Source organism: Fusarium oxysporum, chromosome II (genome assembly GCF_013085055.1).
Source record: "Fusarium oxysporum Fo47 chromosome II, complete sequence".
Taxonomy (NCBI): domain Eukaryota; kingdom Fungi; phylum Ascomycota; class Sordariomycetes; order Hypocreales; family Nectriaceae; genus Fusarium; species Fusarium oxysporum.
In genome coordinates, this window is record NC_072841.1 from 4,986,904 (window position 1) to 5,013,629 (window position 26,726).

The 26,726-nt window shown below is 48.5% G+C and overlaps 11 protein-coding genes across 11 annotated transcripts; 5 read left to right on the forward strand and 6 right to left on the reverse strand.

The window, feature by feature from the left end:
* Position 1: 1 nt before the first annotated feature.
* FOBCDRAFT_197697 (P-loop containing nucleoside triphosphate hydrolase protein) lies at positions 2 to 2,446 on the reverse strand (the record flags this gene model as incomplete). The annotated part of the gene is made up of 2 exons (XM_031174859.2): positions 2 to 526; positions 593 to 2,446. 2 exons carry the CDS (start codon positions 2,444 to 2,446, stop codon positions 2 to 4), a joined length of 2,379 nt encoding a protein of 792 aa, XP_031051644.2.
* Positions 2,447 to 2,874: 428 nt separating this feature from the next.
* FOBCDRAFT_270084 (uncharacterized protein) lies at positions 2,875 to 4,338 on the reverse strand (the record flags this gene model as incomplete). The annotated part of the gene is made up of 2 exons (XM_031174860.2): positions 2,875 to 3,923; positions 3,978 to 4,338. 2 exons carry the CDS (start codon positions 4,336 to 4,338, stop codon positions 2,875 to 2,877), a joined length of 1,410 nt encoding a protein of 469 aa, XP_031051645.2.
* Positions 4,339 to 5,799: 1,461 nt separating this feature from the next.
* FOBCDRAFT_316322 (Alpha/Beta hydrolase protein) lies at positions 5,800 to 7,838 on the reverse strand. Its single transcript, XM_031174861.3, has 4 exons — positions 7,368 to 7,838; positions 7,204 to 7,320; positions 6,547 to 7,156; positions 5,800 to 6,497 (listed from the first exon to the last, which is right to left on the reverse strand). The coding sequence occupies exons 1-4, from the start codon at positions 7,727 to 7,729 to the stop codon at positions 5,862 to 5,864; spliced, it is 1,725 nt and encodes a 574-aa protein (XP_031051646.1). The 5' UTR covers positions 7,730 to 7,838; the 3' UTR covers positions 5,800 to 5,861.
* Positions 7,839 to 9,483: 1,645 nt separating this feature from the next.
* Positions 9,484 to 11,148, reverse strand: FOBCDRAFT_270086 (amino acid permease/ SLC12A domain-containing protein; the record flags this gene model as incomplete). The annotated part of the gene is made up of 1 exon (XM_031174862.2): positions 9,484 to 11,148. The coding sequence occupies one exon, from the start codon at positions 11,146 to 11,148 to the stop codon at positions 9,484 to 9,486; it is 1,665 nt and encodes a 554-aa protein (XP_031051647.2).
* Positions 11,149 to 12,749: 1,601 nt separating this feature from the next.
* Positions 12,750 to 13,753, forward strand: FOBCDRAFT_127752 (uncharacterized protein; the record flags this gene model as incomplete). The annotated part of the gene is made up of 2 exons (XM_059607828.1): positions 12,750 to 13,148; positions 13,199 to 13,753. 2 exons carry the CDS (start codon positions 12,750 to 12,752, stop codon positions 13,751 to 13,753), a joined length of 954 nt encoding a protein of 317 aa, XP_059464260.1.
* Positions 13,754 to 14,633: 880 nt separating this feature from the next.
* FOBCDRAFT_128073 (uncharacterized protein) lies at positions 14,634 to 15,347 on the forward strand (the record flags this gene model as incomplete). Its single annotated transcript, XM_031174864.3, has 1 exon — positions 14,634 to 15,347. A coding segment is annotated over one exon (714 nt), but the record flags the coding sequence as incomplete, so codon positions are not given.
* Positions 15,348 to 15,605: 258 nt separating this feature from the next.
* On the forward strand, positions 15,606 to 18,267 carry FOBCDRAFT_248422 (fungal-specific transcription factor domain-containing protein). Its single transcript, XM_059610839.1, has 7 exons — positions 15,606 to 15,788; positions 15,852 to 15,950; positions 16,002 to 16,105; positions 16,154 to 16,263; positions 16,310 to 16,890; positions 16,947 to 17,117; positions 17,161 to 18,267. Exons 1-7 carry the CDS (start codon positions 15,712 to 15,714, stop codon positions 18,119 to 18,121), a joined length of 2,103 nt encoding a protein of 700 aa, XP_059464261.1. The 5' UTR covers positions 15,606 to 15,711; the 3' UTR covers positions 18,122 to 18,267.
* Positions 18,268 to 18,494: 227 nt separating this feature from the next.
* On the reverse strand, positions 18,495 to 19,964 carry FOBCDRAFT_126044 (aspartate transaminase; the record flags this gene model as incomplete). Its single annotated transcript, XM_059607804.1, has 5 exons — positions 18,495 to 18,616; positions 18,668 to 18,757; positions 18,813 to 19,055; positions 19,105 to 19,585; positions 19,644 to 19,964. The coding sequence occupies 5 exons, from the start codon at positions 19,962 to 19,964 to the stop codon at positions 18,495 to 18,497; spliced, it is 1,257 nt and encodes a 418-aa protein (XP_059464262.1).
* A 530-nt stretch (positions 19,965 to 20,494) lies between these two features.
* FOBCDRAFT_237357 (uncharacterized protein) lies at positions 20,495 to 22,205 on the forward strand (the record flags this gene model as incomplete). Its single annotated transcript, XM_059610129.1, has 3 exons — positions 20,495 to 20,545; positions 20,606 to 20,934; positions 20,981 to 22,205. 3 exons carry the CDS (start codon positions 20,495 to 20,497, stop codon positions 22,203 to 22,205), a joined length of 1,605 nt encoding a protein of 534 aa, XP_059464263.1.
* A 391-nt stretch (positions 22,206 to 22,596) lies between these two features.
* On the forward strand, positions 22,597 to 25,246 carry FOBCDRAFT_270090 (uncharacterized protein; the record flags this gene model as incomplete). Its single annotated transcript, XM_059611440.1, has 10 exons — positions 22,597 to 22,640; positions 22,726 to 22,848; positions 22,932 to 22,993; positions 23,052 to 23,153; positions 23,218 to 23,780; positions 23,844 to 23,968; positions 24,027 to 24,175; positions 24,225 to 24,400; positions 24,459 to 24,639; positions 24,696 to 25,246. The coding sequence occupies 10 exons, from the start codon at positions 22,597 to 22,599 to the stop codon at positions 25,244 to 25,246; spliced, it is 2,076 nt and encodes a 691-aa protein (XP_059466836.1).
* Positions 25,247 to 25,369: 123 nt separating this feature from the next.
* FOBCDRAFT_270091 (mitochondrial carrier domain-containing protein) lies at positions 25,370 to 26,568 on the reverse strand (the record flags this gene model as incomplete). The annotated part of the gene is made up of 6 exons (XM_031174869.2): positions 25,370 to 25,433; positions 25,498 to 26,129; positions 26,185 to 26,220; positions 26,283 to 26,377; positions 26,434 to 26,445; positions 26,505 to 26,568. The coding sequence occupies 6 exons, from the start codon at positions 26,566 to 26,568 to the stop codon at positions 25,370 to 25,372; spliced, it is 903 nt and encodes a 300-aa protein (XP_031051654.2).
* Between the last annotated feature and the right edge of the window lie 158 nt (positions 26,569 to 26,726).

A 26,726-nucleotide genomic window follows, 5' to 3' on the forward strand; every position in this document is an offset into this window, starting at 1 on the left:
TTCAGCCGCCCCATCGACTATCTTCACCCATGACGTCCTTCACGGCCTTCCTCATCGCAGGAGGTGGCCAGAAGTCCTTCATTCCATCTTGATCTGGCCATTTAATGTGATCTGCTTGAAATGCAGGGTGTTGCTCCTCATTGATAGGGACTGCCTCGCCGAATACTTCAGAGGCTGCCCTTGGACTATCTGTAATGGATGATCCCTTTTCAGATTTGCTCTGTGTTATGGCCGACATCTTCTCAGAATCTTCGGACGATAAGCCGTGGTACCCTCTGTGGCCGACGACCGTGCTGCGTTTGTAGAGGCTCTTGAGATCCTGTAGCCCTTTCTCTAGGATTCCCTGTTTCAGCTCTAGGCGTTTTCTCTCGATGGATGATTCGTCAGTTTCGCCTGCAAGGAGGTATAACTCTTCATCACTCATCTCCGCGACACTGCTTGATGTGAAAAGCGAAGGAAGCTTGCTGATGAGACAATCTTCTATCGCTAGGACGCTCACATCATCGATGAATCTGTTGACTGCAACCTACGAGTAAATCAAACTTGTCAGTGCGATTGAATCAGTCAATTTTAGCTCGGGGATATATCTTACCTTGTAAAATGCTTTCATGTAATCTACTGCCAATGCGCTTCCGAACCGCTCCATGTTTGGCTCGAATCCCTCTCCAGCTAGCGCTAAGAGTTCAACCGGATTTATACTGATCTTTTTGTCGGAGCCGTCGAAACGGTTCGTTCCAAACATCTTAGTAATCAGTGACTTAACCGTGCGTTTGTGTCGGTCTTCCTGAGTCTGCTGGACGTGCTGGACAAGCTCCGGGTTATTCGTAATAGGATTCTGCGTAGCTGATACAAGCAGTGCGTCAATCCGACGGCTCATTTTGATTCTTAGACCCTCCACTTCTTTACGAATGAGTTTCAAGACCCCTTCGGAGACTTCCGTCGCGGCACTTTGCTCGACTACCTTTTCAGTCGTAAGGTGCACTGCATCGAGCATGTCATCAGCAAGGCTCTTGGCAATCCTCTTCCAAGGCGTGCATTGCTCGACGAAAAGGTCATTGACGATCAGAGGATTGAAGAGACCTGGAAGCTCGCGGCCTCTGTTGTATTTGAGACGTCGAGCAACTTTGTTGATGAATTCAGACCGAGAGATGCTTGGCGCGAGGACGCGGGAGTTGGGATGGTCTTCATCTTCACTCGCTGAATCAACGATGTGCTGACTCTGGCCGTCAACTCGCATTTCCTCTGCGAATTCGTCAAGTCTCAACCGTACCACAGCTCTCAGTCTACTGCCAAAACTAGCACGTTCGTTCCGGTTGCCGAAGAAGCGATCAGTGTAAGTGCCATCGACTGCCTGCCTCATCAAGAGTGTGTAATTCTCACTCACACGCAAGAGGTAGCTTCGCTGCTGCTGTGAGGTACCTCGTACCGGACCTAGACGGTCGAGCCTCTCAACGCAGTTGAGGATACCATCTTCAACATCCTGTATAAGACTCGGAAGCTGAACAAGAATTTGATCTCTCAAGACGTTGCTCAATCTGACCGTTAAGGACTCTACTCCGCAGTGTGAAGACTCAATGGAACTCCATACTCCTTGGGAAAGGAACTCTTTCTCTTTATCGTTCCTCTGTGCCAATGTGAAATCACGCTCGTCGTAACTGCGGTTTTTCAAAACATGCCAACCAAGGTGGAGCTCTTCTGCGATATTTTGGGCTAGGCGGACAAAGTAGTGTTCAGATGGAGAGCCAACATCCAACGTGTCAGGCTTTGTGATAAGGCCCATGGTCCTCAAGCCTTCTGGATCGGCTTTCTTGGCCATCAGAGTAACTTCTTGCAGGACATACTCGTACTTGGCTGACACGACAGTGAGTATGATACTCCGTGGTCGCGCCATATACCTCTCCACCATATCGTGGACAATGCTGATATCGGCGTCAGATTGACTCTTGTTCCCTCCTCTGAAGAGTCCAGGAAGGTCCACCATTGTTAGGTGTGGCTGTTCTGGCCCAGTGAGCTCGACACGGAGTGTATCTTCGTAGAACTCCCCTGTGCCGGTTGGGATAGCCATCATAGCCTCTGCCTCCTTAGTCACGGCGCCCAGACACTCTTCATCAATGCTGGCCGTTGGTATCCAATTCTCAAGGCGTTCTTTGTCTTCACCAAACCGGCTCTCGCCAGGGGTGATGGATACTTTGATACTAATATGGCGGTCCCGACGAAGAACCAACTCCGTGGCGAAACGCGTACAGAGGCCGTCCTTGATGGGGAACTGCTTACCGGAGACTGCCTCGAGGACAGAGCTCTTCCCCGCAGACTGATCTCCGCAGACAATAATTTCGGGCAGGGCAACATAATGACTAACTCCCTGCAAACGGAGCTTGTCAATGATATCCAGAAGATCTCGGTGATCTCCCACGGCAATGTTTGCGTTGGTTTCAGCTGTCCCCATTACTTTTGTAGATAATAGATGAAGGTTACAGTGTTTCTGTTAGGATCGGTGGCAGTAATGGCGGTTTTATATTTTGCACCTACAATTAGAACTCGCCGAGCTCTGATCTCCGATATCAAATCCGGTATACATCGCGATGATGAGATGGTCGGTCGGCCTCCTGCAGGATCAGGCATCAAGACATTTTCATTCCCCTGGTCCATTATTTACACTAACTGTAGGTGTCGCAAAATAATTGGTCTTGAACAAACTGTTGGCCCGTCGAGCTTGTTTCCGCCATCCAATTCGCCGAACTCCGCTTGTAACAGCGGCCTAGCTCACGTTGGTGGTGTGGGATAGTGCACCATGCATGCATGTATGTGGACAGTTTTGGATTATTGCTGTTGCACTTTATTGGACATCCCGCGCCCAGACCGCGCCACAGCGTTTCAATCAGAATCCTCTGAGAAACTATCATCTTGAACCGTGGATTTTGCTTGACTCTTTCGCAGTGATCTCAGTTCCGTGGGTACAGTCGCTGTTAAGGTCAGAGAAGGCCCAGCAGTCGAATCATAGTTTGGTGGCCGGAGGGGAGCAGTTAGTGCTGCCTTCAACTCATGCTTCGTCAATTTCTCGATATCGCCACTTAGCTTTATGAAGGGGAGTTGTGTTGACTTTCCTGGGACGTTATAGTACGGAGGTGGCATCCACGATGGATAAATCTTTTGGTGACAAGCGGAAGCTTGCAGTCTGAGTGGATGATGACGTAGATATTTGTCGCAAAGAAAGCAAGCTTTTTTGCTCGTTCCAATGAGCCTCAGGTGGGGAGCTAACCCAGGGTTGCCTTCGTAAAAAACAACGATTTGCATCTCGGCATGAAGCGTCAGCTCCAGGCGACAGGCTTTACGCAGCCTCGCTTCAACATCCTGGGTACCCAAATGTTTTTCAAGCTTCTCCATTGTCATGTTTGTATCTTTTCCCACAAGCGTGCGAACAACTGCAAGCAGTGGAGCTTCGTCGTTCGGGAATTTGAATCGACGTGGATTAGGAGCATTGATCGGTCGGATGACGATGTTGACGAAGATACCGGGCTCCTTCACAGCAAACTTGACCATGGACTTGGTCGCAGAATGATAGCGAGCTACTTTGTGTAGATTATCCAACCAGGCCTGACTTTGTGATTCAACAAGTTTTAGTAAAGTTCGTAGTTGCTCAGCGTAGTGCCATCGAGCTTCCGACGCCCAATGGATGAGCTTGACGGTAGTCGCACCAGTCCAATTCTGGATAAGGGAGGGAGAGGCTGTGAAAGGGCAGTTCTCAAGCCAGATCCTGAATTTTTCTGACTGGAGTTGACTGTCATGAACTTCAGACTGTACTTTTTGTAGAAACCGGAGAATGCCTCGCTTCTTAATACTCTCTGCAATTGACAAAATTCGGCCTTTGTCAAGCTCAGCAACCAGTTGTAGAATCTCGGTCTCGGCTTGCGTTGATGGCTTTTCTGTATCGCTCGCCATGTTAGTCAAGGTCATTCAATTTTCACAAGATCGCATACCCTTTCTAGAAGCCTCTTGCAGTACTTGCAACACTCTTTTTAGTCCAGCTAGATGCTCCGGTGCCAAGCCATGGTTGCGCGCCAAACGGAGGATATTTCCAACTTGGTCATAGGTTTCCAGGCACACAGCCGTAGCTGTTTCCGCTCCTGAGCTAGACGTTGAGCAAATAAGAGCAAATGAGTCTAGAAACTTTTGCTGGAGCTGCCATGCACCCAAAAAGCTGCCGTCTGGGTTCTCGTCGAGTGTACTCCGGGTCGGTTTGCCTCGGACAGGGTCGATCAGACGTAACAATGCAGAGTGTAGTACAAAGCGATCGAAGGTGTCCCCACTAATATGAATCAGTTCACCTTTGTTATTCATTGTAACAAATTTTGCGAGTCTTTCTTATTGTGAGTGTAAAGCTCTGCGACTAAGATGGGTTGCTCTATTATCAACAGGCGGGGAAGAGTTTCTGACTCTGCATGTTAATTTCTTTCACCTCATATGTAAGCATATGCGTGCATTTCTCTGGTGGTTGACCTCCTATCTAATTGGTCCACGTTGCCATGCTGATGTCGTGGGGGCTGACTTCCAGCTTCTGCTGTGAGGTTGGGCCTCTTTACTAAACCAGCACCTGATAATTGTAGTCCTAATATATGCTCACCTATGTAGGTCCGGATTCTGCCTTGTTGGTGTTTTTTGTTAATTTTACTCCGCATTGCAAGGCTTAATAGGCAACCTGTTGTGATAAATCCGTAACAAATTGGCTCCCAACTATAGATAATTAGTTTGGCCAGGGTTTTTTTTTCATTGGTAGATAGTTTTAGGCGTGTTGAGAATTAAGGCGAAGTATTATATCTCTTAAGAGTAAATTTAGTATAGTATAACGAAGTTTTTTTACTGGTTGGTGACCTTTGTTCTGTCTAATACTGAATACATATATACATATACGGGCGGTGGTTTATGGTGTAAGCCGAAGCTTACCGGAAAGTTTTAAGTTTAACCGCAAGACTTATAAGGCGGCTTATTATAGTCTTGCAGTGATGGGCGTGAGTTTACTTAAAGAAAACTCCAAGTTATACTCGATGCAGCCGCTGTGGTTGTAAGGAAGTTAGCAGAGGTCTAATTATATATAATATGGACTTTTTATACTATGAGTTTTAGACCTCTAAAATTTAGATACCAGCTACCTTGAGCCATGATTATACTAATCTAAGATTATATATTAGTGAGATTCTAGACTTATATAAGATAGTATTTTAGCAAAATGTAATACTGGTGAAAAGATTTCCTGGAGAGAACGTCCAGTATAACAGCATAGGATACCATAGCATCATCGATAGCCCATTGCGATTCAACTTCGTAGGTCTTTTCATCGTCCTAAGCTTTTTCAGGCCGGATATAACTTGGTACGTCGAGAACATTTCGCAATCGTTGTAGACGTTGTCACCGCTGAAATGATTTGTCAGGCATTGAATCCAACCGTATAATGGCACGCCGGTAGGAATCGGGGGTGAAGAACACTTCTGACACTTTGTAGAACTGTGCATTGTACTGCTGGTAGGTGCCCTGCAGCGGCGTCGGAAGCATTTTAATGATTGATTTGACCCTTGGGCTGCAGGTTTGAGGTTCAGTCAAGGACCCTAACGAGTGACGGACGGGTCATGTCGAATTGAGGTGTAAAAGTGCGCGAAGAGAATAGTTGCACGAATTTGAGTTTGTCACGTGTTATGGGAATTCCCTGACTTTTGTAACTGGCGTTCAAACTCTACCGCGCGACAACTACACTTGAAGCCTGGTTTCTCCTACGGATAGGCTTCGATTCATTTGCATAATGAAAGGTTTTGCTCAATAAATAATTTGGTTCTTTGCTACTAAGTCAAGAATTATCCGCAGATAAACGCTCAAGCGTAGGTAAATCCATGGCCCCAAGGAAGACCTAGAGGGTTCACGACGCTAAAGTCGCGCTCATGAGGGTTACCCTGAAAGTTACCCTTCTGCGTAGTAAAGTTCTCAATCGTTCCCAGATTCTTGATCCTTCCCAGCAACTTCTCAACAACGCGGTAACCCGCACCAGCAGTATATCCTGGAAGTTCATGGCCCGCAAGCTGAACCTCATACCATGTCAAACCACGCTCCTCACCCCACTGTCCAACAATACCCTCCTCACTGAGGCGTCCGCCATTGTAGTCAATGTGGAAGGGGACGTAGAACTCCTTGTCTTGGGGATACTTCTGGAAACCCTTCTTGCCGTTCCAGGTAGCGTTCTGGATGGCGAAGAGGGTTCCGTTAGGGGGAAGGAGGAAGTCGAGACGACCAACTCCGATGATGGTGTTGTTAGTGTGCTCGATGACGCGCTTCAGAACGTCGTTTTGAGCGGGCGCGAGGGAAGTGTCGCTGCGGTTGGAGTTGGGGTCGCCGAAGCCAAAGACCTTGTTGGGAGTGCATTGATACCAGGTCTGGTCGATGGGTGCGTTGAGAGCCTTCTTGACGTCTGTGCGGTTGAAGTAGACCTTGGCGCCAGGAGGAGAATAATCACCCTGAATCAGTCAGCAAGGTTATCTGCGGAGATGGAGGAAAGAAGCTTACCTGGTTGACAATGCCGAGCTGGCTGTAGACATGGGGGCAAGTATCAGTGATGTGATAAATGTTGAAGCAAGGGTTCGAATCAAGAGCAGCGGAGTAAGCCCAGTCAAAGATATCGCAAGTATAGTTGCTCTTGGGATTCGTATCGGCATACGGATCAGGAAGAACAGGGAATTTCTCCTCGGGAGGAGGGAAAGTTCCATACTTCTTGAGATACTTCTCATACCCGCAGTGCTGATGCGTCCATCGCAGAGCATTCGTGTATGTCTGGTTAAGATAGAACAAGTTCGACCAGTACTCGATATAGGGGAAGATGACAGCCTGCTGCTGAAGAGTGCCATCACCGATAATGGGATCATTGATGGCTACGCCGCCGAGCTTGTAGTAATCGTCATCGTTGGCCGTGATGAAAGCATCGGCAATATAAGGGACGTAGTAGCCTGCATAGGACTCTCCAGTGATGTAGGTGGTGGCGCCCTTGAGCTCAAAGGTGTCGATGAAGTTCTTCCAGAAGCCGATGAATTGCTTGCCGAGCTCTACTTCGTTGGTGATGTTGGGCTTGCCTTGGCTGTAGCCTACACCGACAGGCTGTTCGATCCAGATAACGTTGGTGCTAGTGCTGTTAGTCGAGCCATGGTTAAAGCTAATCGTGGAACTTACAGGTTGGTCCAGCTGTAGGTGTTGGGCACGGGAGCGAGAGTTCCTTCTTGCCAGAGAAAAGGACCGTTCTCAGTGAGGAGACCGCTGAGCGAACTGCAGCCAGGGCCACCATTCAACCTAAAAGATCAGCAAGCATCCTTCACTTCAATCGAAGCTGTACTCACCAAATGACAACCTCTTCCTTCTTAGCCTTGGGGTTGGTGCTAGGAAAGAACCAAAAGTACAACTTGCGCTCCTCATCAGGATCTTGAGAAATCGGGAGCAGTCCAGCATAAGACTCTCCAACGTCAAATTTGACCTCAGGAATAGCAGATCCGTTGACAACAAACTTTTCAGAATGCTTGTTCAGGAACTTGCTCTTGGATCGCTTCTCAAAGGCGGGCTGCTCTGGGGCCGGTGCAGCAGCGCGCCTCTCATCGTATCGGCGTGGATGCACACGATTGAAGGCGTTGATGGCACCTTTGTTGAAGGCAGCCTGGGACAGTGTCCCAAAGGCCAGAAGAGTGCTGATCAGACTGAATCGCATTTTGAGAGACAGTTTGGTCGTGCAGAGACGATCAATTGGTCATGGCGGAGAGGTTCTTATAGCTCTATAAGGGTCTGACAGACATAGCATTGATCACCAAATTGATTCTGCGTCATGGGTAATCTGATGTCACAGCACGGAAACACGGCACTTGCACCATGTCAAGGATTATTGTTGCATGGCCCATAATGTATGTACAGATTGACCGGTAAGAACGGCATCGTACATAACGAAGCATCCATGTTGTATCGGGAACTGCCTCACTCGGTACAAGTGTGGAGAGCAAAAGTTCCGCCCCCCCTCACGTCGTCTAGTACAGAGACCTTCCTATCCTGGCGAGCTGCTGTGCTTTCTCCAAAAGCGCAGGGATCTTTTGGGCTTTTTTGGAGGCGCCGATCTTGATTTCGTTCAGGCTTAACGGCAGTTCTACCCCTCATTTTCCTTATCCACTGTAGCTTGTTTACTCGAGAAAGTGCTAGCTTTTCTAATCGTCATCGCTATTTCTCACGCTACAAAAGGACGGGGCCCTGGGGTTACAAAATATCCTTGTAATCTTACGTGGGTGCCTTATCTCTATAATTGAAACAATTGGTTCAACGATGGGGATCTTTGTCTCGGTTAGACACAAGACGCTTCCGATCTGCATAGACTTGAGCAAAGAGTACAAACTACGCAATTCAATCCATTGATCATCTCACTTATCGTTGATAAGCAAGCCATTTGCATTCCTCCGCATGCAAGCCACACGCGAGTCTGACAAGACTAAAAAAGAACGCCTCGCCACGCGGTTAGTGAGTCAGACGACACTTTTGGAGATAACCTTCCCGAGGTGGCTGAGATCTCGACAGAACTTCTCGAACCAATACCGCTGTTTCTAGCGCTTCCTCGGACGCCTCGGCTTCACGTACTCTTTGTGGCACGATCGGATGTGAGGAGCCGTTCGGTGCAAGGTGATACGAGTGATGCTCCGTTCAACGATAACAATAAGGTTAATGAGATCGGTTTCAAGGACCCAGCCTCCCTCTTTTTTTTTTTTTTTTTTTCTTTTTCTTTTTTTTTATTGCGACCGATTCATGGCTTCAGCGAGTTTTGCTGATCGCGCCACATGCTGACCGCTTTATTACTGTTTTCGCTATAGCCTCACTTTTTAACTCTTTGTTAGTCAAGACTTGTTAGGCTTCTACATCGCCAAAAAGTCAATTGAGCGCCTGTGACCGAGAAGAACTGACTTTTTGGGTACGTGTTGCTGTTCGTATTCAAGGTTTTGTTGCTCAACAGTCGATGATCTTCTGCCGAGCCGTGTTAGCGCCCGGCGCAAATAACGCATGACACTGTGCCACTATCCAATGTTGAATGGGACAGCAGAACAAAGTTTATCCACAAAGTTGAGACTGACTCGAATAAAGTGCTCAAAGTTCAAGGACGTTAATTAAAGTTCAAAAAGGCCCCGAATTAATATAATTAGGTTACGGCTCGGAGTATTCTAAGCGAAACTGTACTGACAGATATACCCTACAGTTTATCCACCAACCTGAGTCTGGCAGACAAATATTTGCCTTCGAGTCAATCTATCATAGACATTCTCAAAGCATTAATATTCAAGTACTCTATGCTGCCCCCTTTTACATATGACACTTGATTTTGAAATACTGACAATGTGTACACGTTTAATAAATGTAGAAATGAGGACCTTACAACTACCAAGATTGAGAACATAAAACCATGGGGGTTGATTTGTTAAAATGGTGAACAGTTCAACTACGAATCTTGTTCCACACTCGGTGAATAAAATCTCCTTTATCATCTCCCATTTCTACGCCGTCCATGTCCTCAAACACAAGGATTTCATCCAAGCCAGAGTGCAAGTCGACATCCGAAGGTGCCTTTACCCATGAGTCCTGCTTGTGCCAGAGCCTGTGACCAAAATAGAGCGTCAGGAAGATCGGAATACCGATGTAGGCTGTCAAGAATGAAGCTGCCGACCATTGTCCAGGGAAGAAGACTGAGAATCCATTCAGCAGCATCAATATGGACAAGAATACCAGACAACTGTATGCTGCGTATGGCTGGAGTCTTGACTGGAACGGCAAGTCTGTCACGCCCTGGGCCTTGCATGCCTTTCGGAACCTCAACAAAATGATACTGCAGCAGATCCAAGACGTAAAACCAGCCGTGTTCGTAAGGTTGATGAACCAGTTGAACACCTCGGATGATGAAGAGGAAACGTTCAGATAGGCAAGTAGCCCAAAGATGGAGCTTGCTACTACCGCATAGATAGGGAGTCCCCAACTGGTGCATCGCTGGAAGATCTTTGGTGCGCTTCCTGACTTTGACAGAGAGTATAGAGACCGGCTTGACATATAAAGATAAGAATTACCCGAGGACCATGCTGATATGATAATGCCGGCATTGATGACGCTATCAAGGCTGCCGACACCGGCGGTTTTGATCGCAATGACCCAAGGGGAAGCTGCAGCACCATGTCCTCCGCTTGTGAGGCCTGGAGCATCACTACGGCAGATAATGCCAATTGCAAATGACCCCAGGATGTAGAAGGCGATCAGGCGCCAAATAAATGTCTTGGCTGCGCGAGGCAAGTTCTTTCTAGGTGCTCTCATCTCTCCACTAGTCAGCACGATCAACTCTGGCCCAAAGTTGAAGGAAAAGACTGAGAATGTCAAAGCGTAGAGAAACCCCCAGAAGCGACCAGCGTCACCATGTGCCAGATACTCGTTCATTGCGCCGTGTTTCCAGTACCGGAAACCAAGCCTATCGTGTGAAGGTCCTCCGCCGAGGCAGAGCACTACTGATAGGATTAAGAGTCCAACAAGCATGATTACCTTGACAGACGCGAACCAGAATTCTGTCTCGGCGTAGACTCCCACTGGCGATAGGTTGAGAGCAACAATGACAACAAGCATAATGGTGATCCACGCGGCAGTAGGTGCCGCGTTTGGCCAGTACTCAATGACCAAGGCAGCGGCAGTGATTTCATAGGCAACAAGAATGCCAAAGGAGTAAAAGTAAAGACATCCCATAGCAAAGCCAAGGCTCCTGGAGACGAAGCGAGAGCCGTAGTAGGCCATTGACGATCCAGCTACTGGCAAGTAGGCGCTGACTTCAGTTGTTGCGGTAATCATGCCGTACACGGCGACGCATATGAGGGAGTAGGCTAGGAGAACACTGACAGGTCCGGAGGTTGCGAGGGCTTGGCCGATGCCAACGAACAAGCCGGTACCGATGGTACCGCCAATAGCAATCATTTGTGCATGGCGAGATTTTATATTTCGCTTCGTCTCGGTTCGCTGGAGAGTGCTTATCTCTGTGAGATCTTCAGCATACGTGCTGGGGTCGGTATCATGGGGGCTGAGGGGGTCAGGGCCGTTTTTCTCCTGGTGGTTGTCCGGTTGGGCCAACATGATTATGACTGGGTCGGAGTCCGATTCCGTTGTTCAAGAGAAGAAAGGAAAAGGTATAAAGACCTAAGCGTGTGATAACAGATTGTTGCTTTACTATTTTAACATCTAAACAAGCATGAGAGAATAGGTGGCAATCAGGAGATTTGGTTCAAGGGTATTATAGCTGGTATTTAATCTTGAGCTTTCCCATATCCTCATCCCCTTTCCCCGCAAACTGAATCCGGGGTAGAGGATCGGTTTTGAGCCGTTCTAGGTACACCCCCTCGATGATAAAATGTCATGATACGGCGACCGTCACCCCGGGGTAGCATAGCTATTTTGTTAGGGCCAGGGCAATGTATTAGTGGAGGTCCTGCGACCAAGCGTCAAGGAATGTCTCTATCGAACGAAGAGATACGAAAGATTTACGTGTGTTTATTTCGCTCGTTCGGTTTATCTTTCACTTTCATCACCGCTAGCAATAGAGTCGCTTGGCTATTTCTTCGCAAACTGTCAGGTCCTCGGGACGCTATTTAGTTGACGATTATACAATAGTTCCTGTAGCAAAGAGTTTTTAAGCACCTTGTACACAGATTGCCAAGCGCAAGCTGAGGATGGCTGATTTACTATACTACATGAGTGGGATCTAATGTGACCTGACTCAGAGAATAGCGTTTACATCTGCCCGGATGAGTTCCGTCCCATGTGGTGTACTTACTCGTCTCATCTCCGAAGTTTCTGATGCAGATATTCCAGGGGTGTGACGGGTCCAAGCCATCGTATCCGTTTGGCACGGCTTTGGGCCATGTCCCATACATGCTGGTGGCTGTGCGGATGACGCAAGCAGGCATAGATGTGTCTATAGCTCGTGACCTCGATCTCGAAGCGCATGGGAGAGGGCTGCCCAGGAGAAGATGTTACCCATGAAGACACAATGAGTCCTAGCTCAACCGTGACTGCGAGTCATTCACACACTTCTTGATGTAGGAGCTTCTCCCAGGCCGCCTGGGGCAAGCCCGTTCAGGGCCTCAAAGTTCTCGTCACTGTCGACAACAGATGCCTGCGTTTCTTCTAGAATCGAACCAGTATTTATCAATTTGCTTTAGAAGAATGTCTATAAAGATTCGCTCGAAATGCCTGCTGAGATCGCATGGCGGAGGCGGTTCGATGTGCTAGTGGTTGAGACTTAGATCAAGTACTTTGTGAAGAACGTGCTCTTGTCGGATAAATGACTGTACCAGTACAAAATCGTTCACTACCCCGGCTGACGTCTGACGGCAAGTCCCAAAAGTCTAGAAAAAAGGCAGCTAACTTCTCCTCAAGTCGTCCACTGGGATTTCTGCGAATAAAGTTCCGACTTCGCAGTGGCTTTGGCTACTACGTCTCACTGGGCCTACAAGGTATGTGCAGTCGTTGTGTGCCGATCACAACTCAGACTCGGACCGTAGCCGAGTGGGTCAAAGCGGTACGTCAAGATCCCGACCCGGCGAAGATGCCGACAATGGCAGGTAGCCGCCGCCGTTCGATACGTTGGTGATAAAACGCATTAAATTTAACTATCACTGAAATATCGTGCCCTACAAATGCCGAAATATCCAAAACAACACACTCGTAAAATCATCATGGGTTCTGCAACAAGAACTCCACCCTTTGGAGTCTATACCCCGGTCGTTACCTTCTTCAACGACGACGAAAGTATCAATTACAATGCCATAACACAACACGTTAGTAGACTGCTTCAGGCTGGCGTGAAAGGACTCGTTGTTCATGGTAGCAACGGAGAAGCTACCCACCTATTGTCAGATGAACGAGCTCAAGTTATCCGACATATTCGTGGCTTGGTGTCCAGGTTCAACAGCGATGCTGTGATTATCGCGGGATGCAGCGCAAACAGCGTGCTGAAAACTGTTCGTCACATCCAAGCTGCTTGCGATGCGGGTGCAGACTTTGCTCTTGTGCTGCCTCCAAGTTACTGGAGTGCGGCCATGAACAAACAGGTCATCAAAGCCTTCTATCTCGGGGTACTGGTAGCTTCCACTCACCGGCATTACATACGTTAACGTTATTGTAGGTTGCTTCTAAATCTCCCCTTCCCGTACTCATATACAACTTTCCTGGAGTCACTAGTGGCATCGACGTTGACTCGGACCTTATTCTCGAGCTAGCCAACGAGTCATCCAACATCGTGGGTGTTAAGCTTACATGCGGAAACCTGGGCAAGCTGCAACGTATCTCGACGTCGGTCGACCAAGAGAGATTCACCGCTATTGCCGGAAAGGCTGACTTCTTGCTGCCCGGCCTTGTAGTCGGCTCCAACGGCGTCATCTCAGCCTTGGCAAACGTGGTTCCCAGGGTTCATGTCGAGGTCATTCGGCTCTATACCGCCGGGGACCTTGAGAAGGCAAAGGCTATACAAGCCGAATTGTCCAAGGCTGATTGGGCTCTTCTAAAGTTTGGTATCTCAGGAGTGAAGGCGGCTTGTGAGAAGTGGTTCGGTTATGGCAGCGGGAGAGTTAGGAGCCCACTTCCAAATGTGGATGTGAGAAAGCTAAGTGAAGGAGATATCAGCGCGTTGGTATCACTTGTGAAAATGGAAAAATCACTTATGGAATCGGCGAGGCTATAACTTTACCATTTCTGCACAGCCCCAAGCAAGAAAGCGCGTACCGTTGGCTTAGTGGGATTAGACCAGGGAAGAATAACGGGACTTAGGTTAGATTTTGAATCGTTTCCCATTATTCTTCTATTGCTAGCAACATATTGTGTATAAACGCCCAATCCAACTTATCCACACCTGCCAAGCCCGAGTTTGAATCAAGGAAGCAGAAATAAAACCATTCCAGGCTCTTCTGGGACTTTTGATACGTTACAGCCCACTGAGAAGGAAACAGATGACATGCATGTTCACGTAAGGGCGTAGAACTGTTCGGATATATCCGTGTGGCCAATTTATCGGGCACTGGCCGAACCTGAAAGTTCACAATCCGGCTCATAACCGACACGTCACGGCTCAATACGCCGATAGAGAGGCTGTCCGATCTAATGTTTCGGCAACAATGCGATTCTCTTTCGCAGGAACCAGTCCGAAATCTTGCATGCTATGGGAGTTTGTACATGATATCTTTTATGGAAAAGGCTTATCGCTAGTTTAGCGGTCTCACATACCGAGTTACCTAGCACCACCATCCTAAGGTATCCCTAATATCAGCTCCATTCTGATTGACCGATACCTGATACCACCGGAAAATGCCTTTGAGCCCCTTGAGTTCAAACGACTAATTACCAACAGAAATGCTTTGGGAGGACAACTTTGCAACGTGGTGGGAGTGCGTCATGCCGTCCGCGAGTTCTAAAAGCGAGCCTAGCAACTCTGGAAGCTATGGTGCTGTTATCCTTGGACGCGATCTTGTGGGTGATACAGTAGCTGCCATGGTTGCCTCTGCATTTGTCGCACCTTCTGTAGTTCTGCTAGACAGGTAAGTCCTTTACCTTCAAGGCCAGGACAATTTCAAATAACTTTGGTCAGGGCTCTTGTTGAAAAGTCATCCTTCAACCAACCTATAATCGAAGGCCTAAGGCGGCACTCGCAAAATTGTTTGAAGAAACCAGTATCCTTTATATTCAGTCGGCCTTTTGGAATAGTTTGGGTGCTGTATGCGGTGACATTTGGAACTGCGAATGCTACTGAAACGGTAGCATCAAGACTCAAGAGCACAACCATCAGCAGTTTGTCGTTTATTCCCATCTCACTGGTCAATGTGCCCCTTGGTATCTGGAAGGACCTCAAGTTGGCGCAGATATACAGCGCTCAGCCTACGGAACGCGCCAAAGTGCGCCAGGTCGTTAAGCGCGTTTCGAGAGCTTCGATGACGGCCTTCTTGATCCGAGACAGTGCAACAATGTTTGGCTCATTCACACTGCCTACGCTGCTCGCTTCAGCTGTTCCCGACTCGGTGTTTGCCAGCCCGCATGGGAAGATCATGGCAACTCAGACGACGGTGCCAATACTGTCACAAATCGTCTCCACGCCCGTACATCTCCTCGGCTTGGACTATTACAACAGAAACGGTGGCGCTACAGTGGTGGAGAGATTGTCTCGCATCCGAGCAGATATCATGCCGGCTACTGTTGTGAGATGTGTGCGAGTTCTACCAACCTTTGGCTTTGGATGTCTATTGAATAGAGAATTACGGGAAGGGTATCTGGGTTTATGTAACTAATTGAATTGGATGACTGCGACAAATAGACTGGCGCTATGGTGATGCGAAGGGCTGAGGGGACGATATAGCACCAAGATACCCTAAACAGACGCTTCAGGCCAGGCCATCAACAGTCCAAATCACCTTTCCAGTTTCAGATTAGTTCCAGACGCCGTCATAATGTCGGGATCACGGATATTATTTATCCGGCTCTCGATCTCAGCTCCAACTCTACCAATGCTGTTGCTTAGTCAACTTGGGCCATCAACCCCAAACCAACTCCACGCTCCACCTCATAAAGTTGTATTGCCAGTAGATCAACTCACCGACATCTGGACACGGACTCCGTTTCCTAATACGGATGAGCAGACTCTGCTAATACCATATGGACCAACAATCTCAGAATCGCCATCGCCGGCGTCGTCGCGTTGCAGACACCAGCCGGAAGCGCGCAGCCAGAGCGTAGGCACTTCTCACCACAAGCTTAACTATTTATAAGAGAGTGCTGGCTAATCTTGGTCCCAGTTGCGATCGCTGTAAAGCAAGAAAAAGTAAATGCATCGAAACACGCCCGGGCTCATGCCAGCGATGTCAGGCCAGCAACCTCAGCTGCCACTTCGAAAAGTATGTACTTCCTGTCATCGCCTTAACCCAAGGCTTATTGACGTAATGCAGGGAGAGGCTTCCTTCATCAGACAGCGAGACTTCGACGCCTCAACCCGTTGTCTTTCAGAATGAAGTCTTGGACGGACCCGAGGAAAACATTACTATTGATAACCGTATGTTACATTCCCGTCTATGCATGCAACCTCTGCTTACCCATCAAGACCCGACTGAAAGTATACTCTGGCCCCGTTTTCTTTCTAGATTGAGGCAAGCTTTCTTCATAGACTCTGTACCCAATCCCGAAGAACAGGAAGTCGTCGTTACGCAAGCGGTTTGTTTAAGTATTCGGTTGTCTAACCACTTGCTGACATCTCTAGCAAACCGCCCATACCAACCGCCTTTCGGACAGCGAGTATGCACGCTTAAAGTCCGTAGTTGATTCTTTTCCCCCACGACCTGTGGCCGACTTTTTGGTGTCAGTGTGTATCAGACATGGTGTTGACATTTTTTTCTACTTTGATCAAGCTCAAATTATGGATGAGATTGCCCAGTTCTACACCAACAGCTCGTCACCACTTCGAACCGATCCAAGCTTTATCTGCCTAGCTCTCGGACTGTTCGCTCTGGGGAGTAATTGGACACCTCTCGAGAGGCCGATCGACTCTCCATTGCCTCACGGCGATGACAGTGATCTTGGCCGAGTCTTTTTTAGACAAGCCAAACTTTTGATACCTGATGTGATCGAAAGGACGGACTTGAAAGCCATTCAAGCATGCTTTCTTCTTGGTATATATCTCATGCCTCTGAATGCTGCTGGTTCCTCCTATGTCTACATGGGCATGGCGTTGCGAAAGGCATTGGCTTTTGATTTGCATCAGAGTCCAGATGATCAGATGATTGATGACCGGGAGAAGGAGATTCGGTGCCGACTCTGGTGGTCAATATATTCACTCGAACGGTAAGTAAACTCACAGGATTTGACTGTCAATGACCATCTTTTTAACAACCGTGTAGCTGCACAACTCTAAAGTTAAATCGTCCCCGATCTGTCCCCGCAAACATCATAGGAATACCCTTACCTTCCCCGATGCCTTCTCTCGACAGGGACCAGAAATTCGAAAACCTTGAGCTCCAGATAGCCTATGCGCGCCTAATGTTGATCCTCGATGGCTACTCAGACTCAACGTAAGTACCGTCAACGGACAGATTCACAGCTAATTGGCAGCAGTAGCTGGCTTGCAAACTCCTCAACACCAACTGATCCAAATAAAATCCAAGCTGAACTAAGGAGCTGGAAAAGGTCTTTACCGGAAGAATTTGACTTGGAGGATACCGATCCACGCAGCTCAAGATACCGAGCGATTTTCCATCTCTACCTCAATTATTACTATGCTTGGATCGTTATTGGAAAGGCTTCTCTGATCATGAGAGTAAGGACAAATCTTCAACATCACCTAGGCCAAGGATCTCAACCCCGTCCAGTTGATCCGACTGCCGAGAATCTGTCCGCTTCCTGCACTAGAGCTGCCAAAAAGCTACTCCAGTTATTCGATAAACTTGTTCAATCTGGAAACTCTGCTCGATTCTCATTTACCGACTTCCAAGGTTGCAGCATTGCAACTATCATTACTCTTATTGCAGGCATCCTCCAGCGTGACTCTACGTACGATACTAGGGTAAACTTTGGTCTCAACTGTCTACGGCAGATGGTGAATGGGAACCCAGCAGCTACAGTAGGCGTCAAGTTCGTGGAAACACTGCAGTCCATTTCTAACGAATCGGCTCGAAAACTACGCCAGTCGGGCACTTTCACGGATACACATGAACGAGAAGAGGCAACGTCGCCCTCAGCGTACAATTATTGGGCAGAGTGGCTTGCGGCGCAGGAGCGGTCGTTCAATCAAGGATACTCGGTACCGGCAAGGGAGACAACTTCTGGGAATGTACCAGTAGGAGGAACACCGTCGTTATGGCCAGTCTCGATAACCCTTGGAGAGAGCTGGAGTGGAGAGCTACATCCAGGGGTTGAGGCTTCCTCTGCACAGCGACCATCGATATCACTGCCCAGCGCGTCAGGGTTGGATATAGTGGGGAACGACCATCTTTCGACGCTGTATCATGATGACCAGAATTTCCTGATGGGCCTCACTGGATTAGACGTTCTGGACTTTGCTGGATACTCATCTTAACCAGCAGTCAAATAAGGTCATGAACAGCGAGGTAGAAGAGGGAGCAGCCAAGCCTTCCGGTCCCTGAGGTTTCGAAAAGACACCAACAAGAATAATAATACTCCTGTCTTTGAGAGCCGCTTGTAATGTAGGTGATGGCAACAAGCGGGCTCAGATTGCTACACCTGTAGCTATTATCTAATCACCATCCTCTACAATCTTCACAAACCGGCTCTTTGCTCTTCCATGTCTGATGGTGCCATTCACCTGTCTATTTTGCCGTCGTAGGACTATCTGTTCTGAGAATAGGGACAGGAATTCCATTGCATAACATAGAACATACATGTATGTGCTATGATCAGTTTGACCATTGAGATAACACCATTGGCTGTTGCTAGTGCTGTACCTCTCGTCGAACACATGCAGCAATAGACGCAGCCACATATGCGACACTGCTCTCATTAAGACCAGCCAGAGAAATTCGGGCGTTATCAGCCATGTAGATATGGTATGTTTCTTTCGCCAGGTCAGTGACTATCTAGATAAATAGGGGTGAGCTTCTCATACCCCGCAACTCTTTGACAACGTTTGGGGACAGGCCAAGGAAGCCAAACATTCCTGATTGTCGAAACAGATGCTTCCAGAGGCCCGGGGTTGCTGCATCATGCCATGTCAGTATGAGTTTATGTGACTGTAGAACAGAGATTCTTACCATGGTCAAGCAGATTGTTATACAAGGCGTGTCTCATAGACGAGATTCGGTTACTCATGTTGGCCATGTCTTGATACCATGTTTCGGTGAGCTCTGGATTGCTCAGCACAGTTTCGACGATCTTTGCACCGCAAGCAGGTGGATTCGAGATTTCACCTCGTTGTATTCGCTCAAGCACGGATGTCGAGTTCGTGGCCGCCTCAGGCGTGGATGTATGGAGAACTAGGCATCCTACGCGTTCACCTAGTACGGTCAGGAGAGGACAAGGGCGCATGGAGTTGAGTCAACATACCATAGAGTCCCATGTTCTTAGCAAAGGAAATGCATATAGCTGCTTCTAGCTCAAGGTCGTTCACAAAGTGCCTTATGGGAAATGCATCTCGATCATAGGAGCCAGAATTGAAACCGAGATATGCCGCATCAAAGACGGGGAATAGTCTACGCTCTTTAACCGTTCGACCGATCTGGCACCACTGCTCCTGTGAAGGATCGCAGCCAGTAGGGTTGTGAGCGCAGGCATGTAGAATGATGGCGGTACCAGGCTCTGCCTCTTTCAGCGCTGTCATATAGGCGTCGAAGTCTAGTGACTTGGTGACTGGGTCGTAGTACTGAAACGAAATGCATTCAAAACCTAGCGATGCATAGATATGGGTATGATTGGACCATGTTGGCTGGGGTATCAAGATCTTTGGCTTCGATGAGTGACAGTGAGCAATTAGCTTGCCGAGCAGATGAAGCGAGCCGGTGCCAGAGAGCGTTTGACAGCATGCCACCTGGTTGATTGTTAGAATGAAGAAAGAAATGAGGATTATTGATCATTCTGTCATTTACCCGGTCTTTCTTGGACTTGAAAACATCCTTGCCGATGACTAGCTCAGCAACGCGTTCACGAAACCCAGTCAACCCCAAAATGGGGAGATACTCGTGATCTAACCCCTTCTCATCTAGAGCGTCCAAAGCCTCTTCCACGCAGGGCAGAACCTGCGGCAATCCGTGTTCGTCTCGGTACGCCCCCTGGCCCAAGTTGACCTTGTTTGGCGAAGGGTCTTTATGGTACGCTTCGGTCAAAGCGAAGATGGCATCGGGAGGGTAGCATTCTGCGCTTCCGAAAAAGCTACCATTTGCTTGTGCTGGCCTTGTGATGACCGTCATTGTTGCTGCCTGTAGCCCTAGTTCGGTTTGAGTATCGATAGCAGGCGAGGGATCTCTGATAGAGCTTGTTGTATGAATTAATACTTAGCCTTTGCATTGGCCGCTGTGGGCGATTGGACGTTAGAAAGGCGTTAGGAATGACGGTAACTCATTTAAATTGGTAAGACACACTGCACAACTGTATAACCTGTAACCAAAACTTTCTCCCTTCGAGTACCTTGCGATGTTGATCATCGGCTAACACCCGAGAAGTGGGACCGGGTAGGCTAGTCGACTTAGCTTGCCGACGGTTAGCAACCCGATAGCTCTACCGGTAGTGGCACGGCGTTACCGAAGGCTGGACAGATAGCCGGCCGTATAGGGTACGGTTCCCCCTGTCGGCAGACGCGACGTACCGACAAAAATTACCGAATATCGAGGGACTGTGTTGAAGACGTCAAGGAGATACCCTAAGAAATTTTCGTCTCAATTACTGGTAAGGTTCTTCACAAGATTCTGGCTCTGTCAAATATTTTTTGTTGCACTAATATATGCTTGACAGACAGCTCGAATCAACGGGGCCACCGAAACCAGCAGCAATGGTATGAGCCAATCTTTTTCTGCGATAGCTTTTCGACATGAGCGCTAATCAATACCTCTAGTCAATCCAACCACCTCTGACGCTGAACCAAAAGCCTGCCGAGATAATCGGCATCACTGCTACGAAAGAGGAGGACTTCCCACAATGGTATCAAGAAGTGGTAGTCAAGGCCGGAATGGTCGAGTATTATACAGAAATTGCTGGGCTCTTTGTCCTCCGCCCGCTGACTATGTTCATTTGGAGTGAGCTACGCAAATGGTTCCAGAGCCATCTCGACGAAATGGACATTGGCGAAGCAGCATTCCCTCTGTTTCTGTCGGCCAAGTCACTGGCAAAGGAAAAAGATCACATTGAAGGCTTTGCACCAGAACTGGCATGGGTAACAAAAGCGCAAGTCAACAAATACTGTCCAAGGACCCGCGCTAACATTTCTCAGGGGCGAAAAGAACCTAGAAGTTCCCGTAGCTATTCGTCCGACCTCAGAGGCAATCATGTATCCCTATTACAGCAGATGGATTAGAAGTCACCGAGATCTTCCATTGCGACTGAACCAGTGGAACTCTGTTGTGCGTTGGGAAACAAAACAAACGACACCCTTCCTGCGCACCCGCGAATTTCTCTGGCAAGAAGGTCATACGGCTCATCTGACAGAAGAGCAGGCGGGAATCGAGGTTCTGGAGATCTTGGAGTTATATGCACAGCTCTATGAAGATCTTCTGGCGGTGCCCGTCGTCCGTGGTCGAAAGACGGAAAATGAACGATTCGCTGGGGGATACTATACAATGACCTTGGAAGGATACATCCCATCCAACGGCCGAGGCATACAGGGAGCTACCTCGCACTGTCTGGGTCAGAACTTCAGCAAGATGTTTGACATCTCTGTTGAAGATCCGGCTGGTTCGGGACGACTCTATGCCTGGCAGAACTCGTGGGCGTTTTCTACACGAGTCATCGGCGTTATGGTCATGATCCACGGCGACAATAAGGGCCTGGTTCTACCGCCTCGCGTGGCCCAGACCCAGATCGTGATGGTGCCCGTCGGCATCAACAGGAAAACCTCAGCCGAAGACAAGGACCGTCTGCTGGACCAGCTGTACGAGATGCGCAAGATGTTGAAGAAGTTGGGCCTCCGCGTCGAGGTCGACACGCGTGAAGGATACACTCCAGCGTGGAAGTTCAACGACTGGGAGATGAAGGGCGTTCCCTTGAGAATGGAATTCGGACCAAAAGACGCGAAAAGTCATGTCGTCAGCTATGCCGTCAGGCACAACAACGAAAAGGGAACGATACCTGTTGCCGAGATTGGGCCCCAGGCGACCAGGCTGCTCGAACAGATCCAGAAGGATATGTACGACAAGGCGAATCTAGCATACAGCCAGCATCGCAAAGTCATTGGAAATTGGGACGAGGTTACTCCCGCCTTGGACAGCAAGAATGTGGTCCTGATCCCGTTTTGTCTTGACGGTAAATGTGAAGAGCGCATCAAGCAGTTGACGACCAAGGAGGATGACTTGGGCGACCAGGGAACTGCCTCAGTGGGAATGAAGAGTCTGTGTATTCCGTTCGAGCAGCCTGGTGAGATTGAGGAGGGGCGGAAGTGTTTGAACCCAGAATGTGAGAGGTTGGCGCAGAAGTGGACGCTTTTTGGCAGAAGCTACTAAATGAGCGATGAAATAGCAAGGTTAAGATCAGACTCAATAAATAGAAGTTTAACAAAGAAGAAAACCCATAAATTCCAAATCAATTCGAGCCAATATACTCTCCAGCCTAGAAGTCTCAATATCGCTGGTCTCACAATCCCTCACAAGCCAGCTAAAACTTGCCGGGAGTGTGTTATCGGCTACCGTTCTCATCAAAGTGCATGGATGGACAAATTACCGATGACCCTAACTATAGTAGTCTAAAGCCGCCATGCGGATCATTCCATCCCCGACCCCCTGGTGTCCTCCTCATATGCCTCGCTTCCCCTCTTCCTCTCATGGTCGTTTTACCCTAGAACGCAGATCGAGGCCCTTGTTCGCTGATTCTGTCTTTTCTTTTGCACCGGGGAAAATGCCAGCAAATACCACAGTTCCGCTCACTCGGGCGAGTAACGCGTAAGTAGAAGACCCTAGAACAAGAGCAAGAAGAACGGGGAAAAAAAAGATCCCACTTAAACCGAAATTGCTTACATTAATATAGTTGTGAAAGCTGCCGCCGTCGAAAAGTCAAGTGTTCTGGCAGTCAACCACCATGTCTGACCTGCACGCGCCACGGTTTCGAGTGTAGATTTGGCACCATCGCTCGCCGCGGCTATTCGGAGGCGTAAGTTATACGCTATCTATTTATTTGTTCCCAGCGACGGAGATATAAAGTTAAAGAAATAAAAATGATCTAACGTTCAGAAGCTACGTCCAGAACCTTGTCAAGACCATTAAAGGTTTAGAAGAGAAACTTGAAGAGGTATCGCGTAAGTCTTCTCTACACCCACCTGACTCGACTTCGATCTAATTATGTCTTCCGGGTAGGGAAACAATCCAGCACCCCTTTTATTGGGCCGCCCATGAACCGTGATGCAGTCGAGGGAGATTCTGAGCCTGCCCGGGAAGCAGAGATGCCGCTAAGTCCAGGTAAGAACCATAACACATCTCATATACCGTCTCTGAAAACGGATGCCTTTCTGAATCCCCACAGTCCTTACTGTTGTGTCTGGGCCTGCCTTTGAGTGCAGCGTGCGAACCATGGTACGCGATCACGTCGACAACCAAAACTCCCACAGTTCGCCGGCAACCTCAATAATTACGTCTGCTGGCAATGGTCCACCAAAGCAAAGCCAATGGAACACCGCCGCCACTCTTGTACACGGAAGTCCCACGCCCGAGTTAATATCCCAGGGCCAATCCCGTCAGCTTTTTGAGACGTTCTTGTCTTTGATGGGAGTTAACCAACACTTTGTCGATCCGAGAGCGTTTTCTGACTCTCTAGATCTACTATATCAAGATGAACCTACCCGGCTCAGGCAGATGCGAACACTGTGGTATACCCAGTACCTATTGGTTATGGCAGTAGGTATGCTCATAGGATCGCCGAGTGAGAGTCCAGCGTCCCCGCCAGGAACTTCGTTCTTTGCAGAAGCAATCAAGAATATTCCGCCAACTTACGAACTTGGTTCACATGGAGTGTTGGCAGTTGAGACGCTGTGTTTGGCTGGTCTCTACCTGCAGTGGTGTGATCGTAAGCATGATGCCTATGTTTATGTGCGTCTTGTAGTCTCAATCTCTCATCCTTTCCTCTAAGACAGAAAGCTGACCATAGGAAAGGTTGGTTCTGCTCTTCGTCTGGCCATGGCCCTGGGCTGTCAGCTTCCACATGATGAACAGCAAGGGCTCCGATCGGAAGTCAATCACCGAGTAAGGGTCTGGTGGACGGCCTACATGCTTGATCGGTGAGTGGATCCGGGAGGTGCATTATGAGCATTTCCTTTGGCTGACAAGTAATAATAGCCGCCTATCAACCGGTCTTGGCTTTCCTCCGGGCGTGGATGGTCGCCAATTGCGGGCTGAGCTTCCTCGCCCTTTTTCTGGATATCAACACCCTCTACCGATGACTATAAACATCAGAATAGCACAAACGACAGACGAGATTATGGCATGTGAGTTTGTCAGATTTGTCCTAGACCGTAAACGTTCTGACCTCTACAGCGTTCTATGGAAACATGACAATCACTCAGACTGAGTTTGTGACAAGGATTCAAGACACTCTTCACAATCTTTACGGGATAGGGCGTTCCATACCTAGTTCGTTGGCCATGGACTTCTGTAACATGACGACCGCCACCACGAGGACAAGCGCATCGCTGTATTTGATGTTATTTCAGGTAGGCCACTGTTAACATGCTTTTCGTCTCGTTCCAACTTTCTGATTCGATTTCTTAGGCAATCATACTGTGTATCAGACCAATACTGCTACAACGGGTCAAGGATAAAGTACAATTATCGAGCGACAGCCCTCCAACACGTGTGTCTCCAGTAATCAATCGTCTATGCCTGACATGTCAGGATGCTGCCACTAAGAGCATCCGAATCCTCTCGACTCTTCGCACAGAAAAGCGAATCGGTAAGCGGTCGGACCCTGTCGACACAGTTCAGGTGTATATATTGACTACGTGATAGCATTATTTGGTTATTTTGATCTCGATGCTACGTTCTCGGCTGCATTCATATTGACAATGATGGGCTTTGTACAAGGCCAAGACGGAGCGCCTCCAGAAGGCCTTAAGCAAGCTGCTGGAATCTTGAGACACCTCTCCAGGGCTGGGAATCATGCAGCCCAGCGGCGACTGGACGAGCTGAAACAGTTTTATGAACAGGTCTGGTCGTCTGCATCCGATACGGAAAGACAATCATGGCTGGAAGAAGGTGATTCAAGCCTGGGAGGTATACCTTTTACTGAGCGAGCTACACTGGATGCAGGAGGTGAACGCGTGTTTGCAGTTCAAGATGAGTCCATGACCACCTCGGCCTGGGTGCCGTGGCAGATGGGTCCAGACCAGCAGGCGAATCCTCTGGATTTCAATATGCCTCAGAGCTTCGAGATGGATCTGAGCCATGAGGCTACTGATATCTACTCTAGCTTCAACGATCCGACGTTACCACTGACAGGCGTGGATGACGTTGACTGGGCAGAGATTGGCAAGATCTTCAACTTGGGAGGTGACAGATAACGGACTATTGGGACTTTTGGTTGATGAAGATACGGTAGTGGTTCTGCGATGTGACATAATGAATGCATAGCTTATGTTCTCTAGACGTACAGCTTGGCTCCATTAGAATAAATGTGGTCTAATTTAGATTTCTATCATCTCTGGCGTCTCATCTCCACTCGACAGCATCTTGCGAACAATCTCGACACTGAAGAAAAATCAGCTTTGACCTGCCTGGACTGTGAAGCTTGAAGAATAGAAAACAGACTCACGTCGCAAATGTTCCCGCTGAAACTGGCATAGCTCGCAGTAGCGCAGGACCAATACCCTCGAATAACCCAGAAACACCACCCCTTCGCCAAGTCTGTCGAATAGCCTCTCGCATGGTCTTGTACTTTTGATCGTGACCAAATCCGTCACTCTGCATCTTGCTTTTGATGACATCAAGAGGATGGCTCAGGAGCCAAAGAAACTCCCCCGTAAGACCGCCGCATACTGCAAACTTCCAGCTCTCAATCTCGCTTCGCTTCTTACCCTCCATCCTTGCGACATGCTGGACGAGGCCCTCGTACGCTGCGAACCAGACTCCGTAGCCGTGGAATTCGCGAAGAATGGTGACGGCCTGGCCGCGGTAGATGCCTGAGATGCCCTGGTGTTGCCAGATCTTTCTGACGCAGGCAGATACCCCAGAGTAAAGCTTCTTCTCACCATGGGGCTGCGTCTGAAGTCGAATTCTGATGTGCTCAATAGGGCCAGATATGACACTGTTGGTGACACCGGCTAAGCCACCAGCTAGGTAAACCTGGCCGAGAGACAAGGAGCCTTCATGGTTAGAACGTTGCTGCTTGTTGAAGGTGTCAAACTGTTGACTGAAACAGTTAAATGCACCAAATTGAATGCTGACCTATGAAATCATCAATAACTAGTCCTCCAAAGTTATGCGGGATGGTTTGTCTAACGCAGGCACCGACTCCGAGGAGTGGCGGTAAAGTGCCCTGGGTAAATGTTCAGTCAGCAAATATGCACCAAGAACATGGTAACAAGTGCGTTTTCTAACCTTGTAGAAAGATCGTGGTCCTTCTACACTCCAGATCTTTCGAGTAACATCTAATGCGTCACCACCGTATGCTTGAAGTCGAACCTTGACGATGTCTACAAGCGTGGGTGAGAGATGATTACGAGAACTAATTGAATATGGAGTATCATACCGAATGGTTGCCCTAATCATCCATCATGAGTAAGTGTCTTGTTTGTTCCTATATCTTTTTGGAATATTTACCAATTACAACCTGCGCAGCGCCCCCCATCGCCCCCGCGACAATATCTCTGACTGTGTCTGCCATGGCTGCTGTGCGTGTGTGTTGCTTACAGGGTTTTGTTCGTTTGCAGGCTCAAACCTTGTGAGCGGTATCTGATAATACAGCAGAACTGCACCCACGAAGTCGGCAACACACCGAGACCATTCTAGAGTCGCGCCACATTCCGTGGTCTTGTTAGGTTG

Coding starts and splice junctions, on each gene's coding strand:
- FOBCDRAFT_316322 (XM_031174861.3), bottom strand. CDS start 7,729: ATGCGATTCAGTCTGATCAGCACTCTTCTGGCCTTTGGGACACTGTCC. Junction 7,321..7,367: donor AAGGAAGAGGTTGTCATTTG/GTGAGTACAGCT, acceptor CTGATCTTTTAG/GTTGAATGGTGGCCCTGGCT. Junction 7,157..7,203: donor ACCTACAGCTGGACCAACCT/GTAAGTTCCACG, acceptor TAACAGCACTAG/CACCAACGTTATCTGGATCG.
- FOBCDRAFT_248422 (XM_059610839.1), top strand. CDS start 15,712: ATGGACCAACAATCTCAGAATCGCCATCGCCGGCGTCGTCGCGTTGCA. Junction 15,789..15,851: donor CGGAAGCGCGCAGCCAGAGC/GTAGGCACTTCT, acceptor TCTTGGTCCCAG/TTGCGATCGCTGTAAAGCAA. Junction 15,951..16,001: donor CTCAGCTGCCACTTCGAAAA/GTATGTACTTCC, acceptor GACGTAATGCAG/GGAGAGGCTTCCTTCATCAG.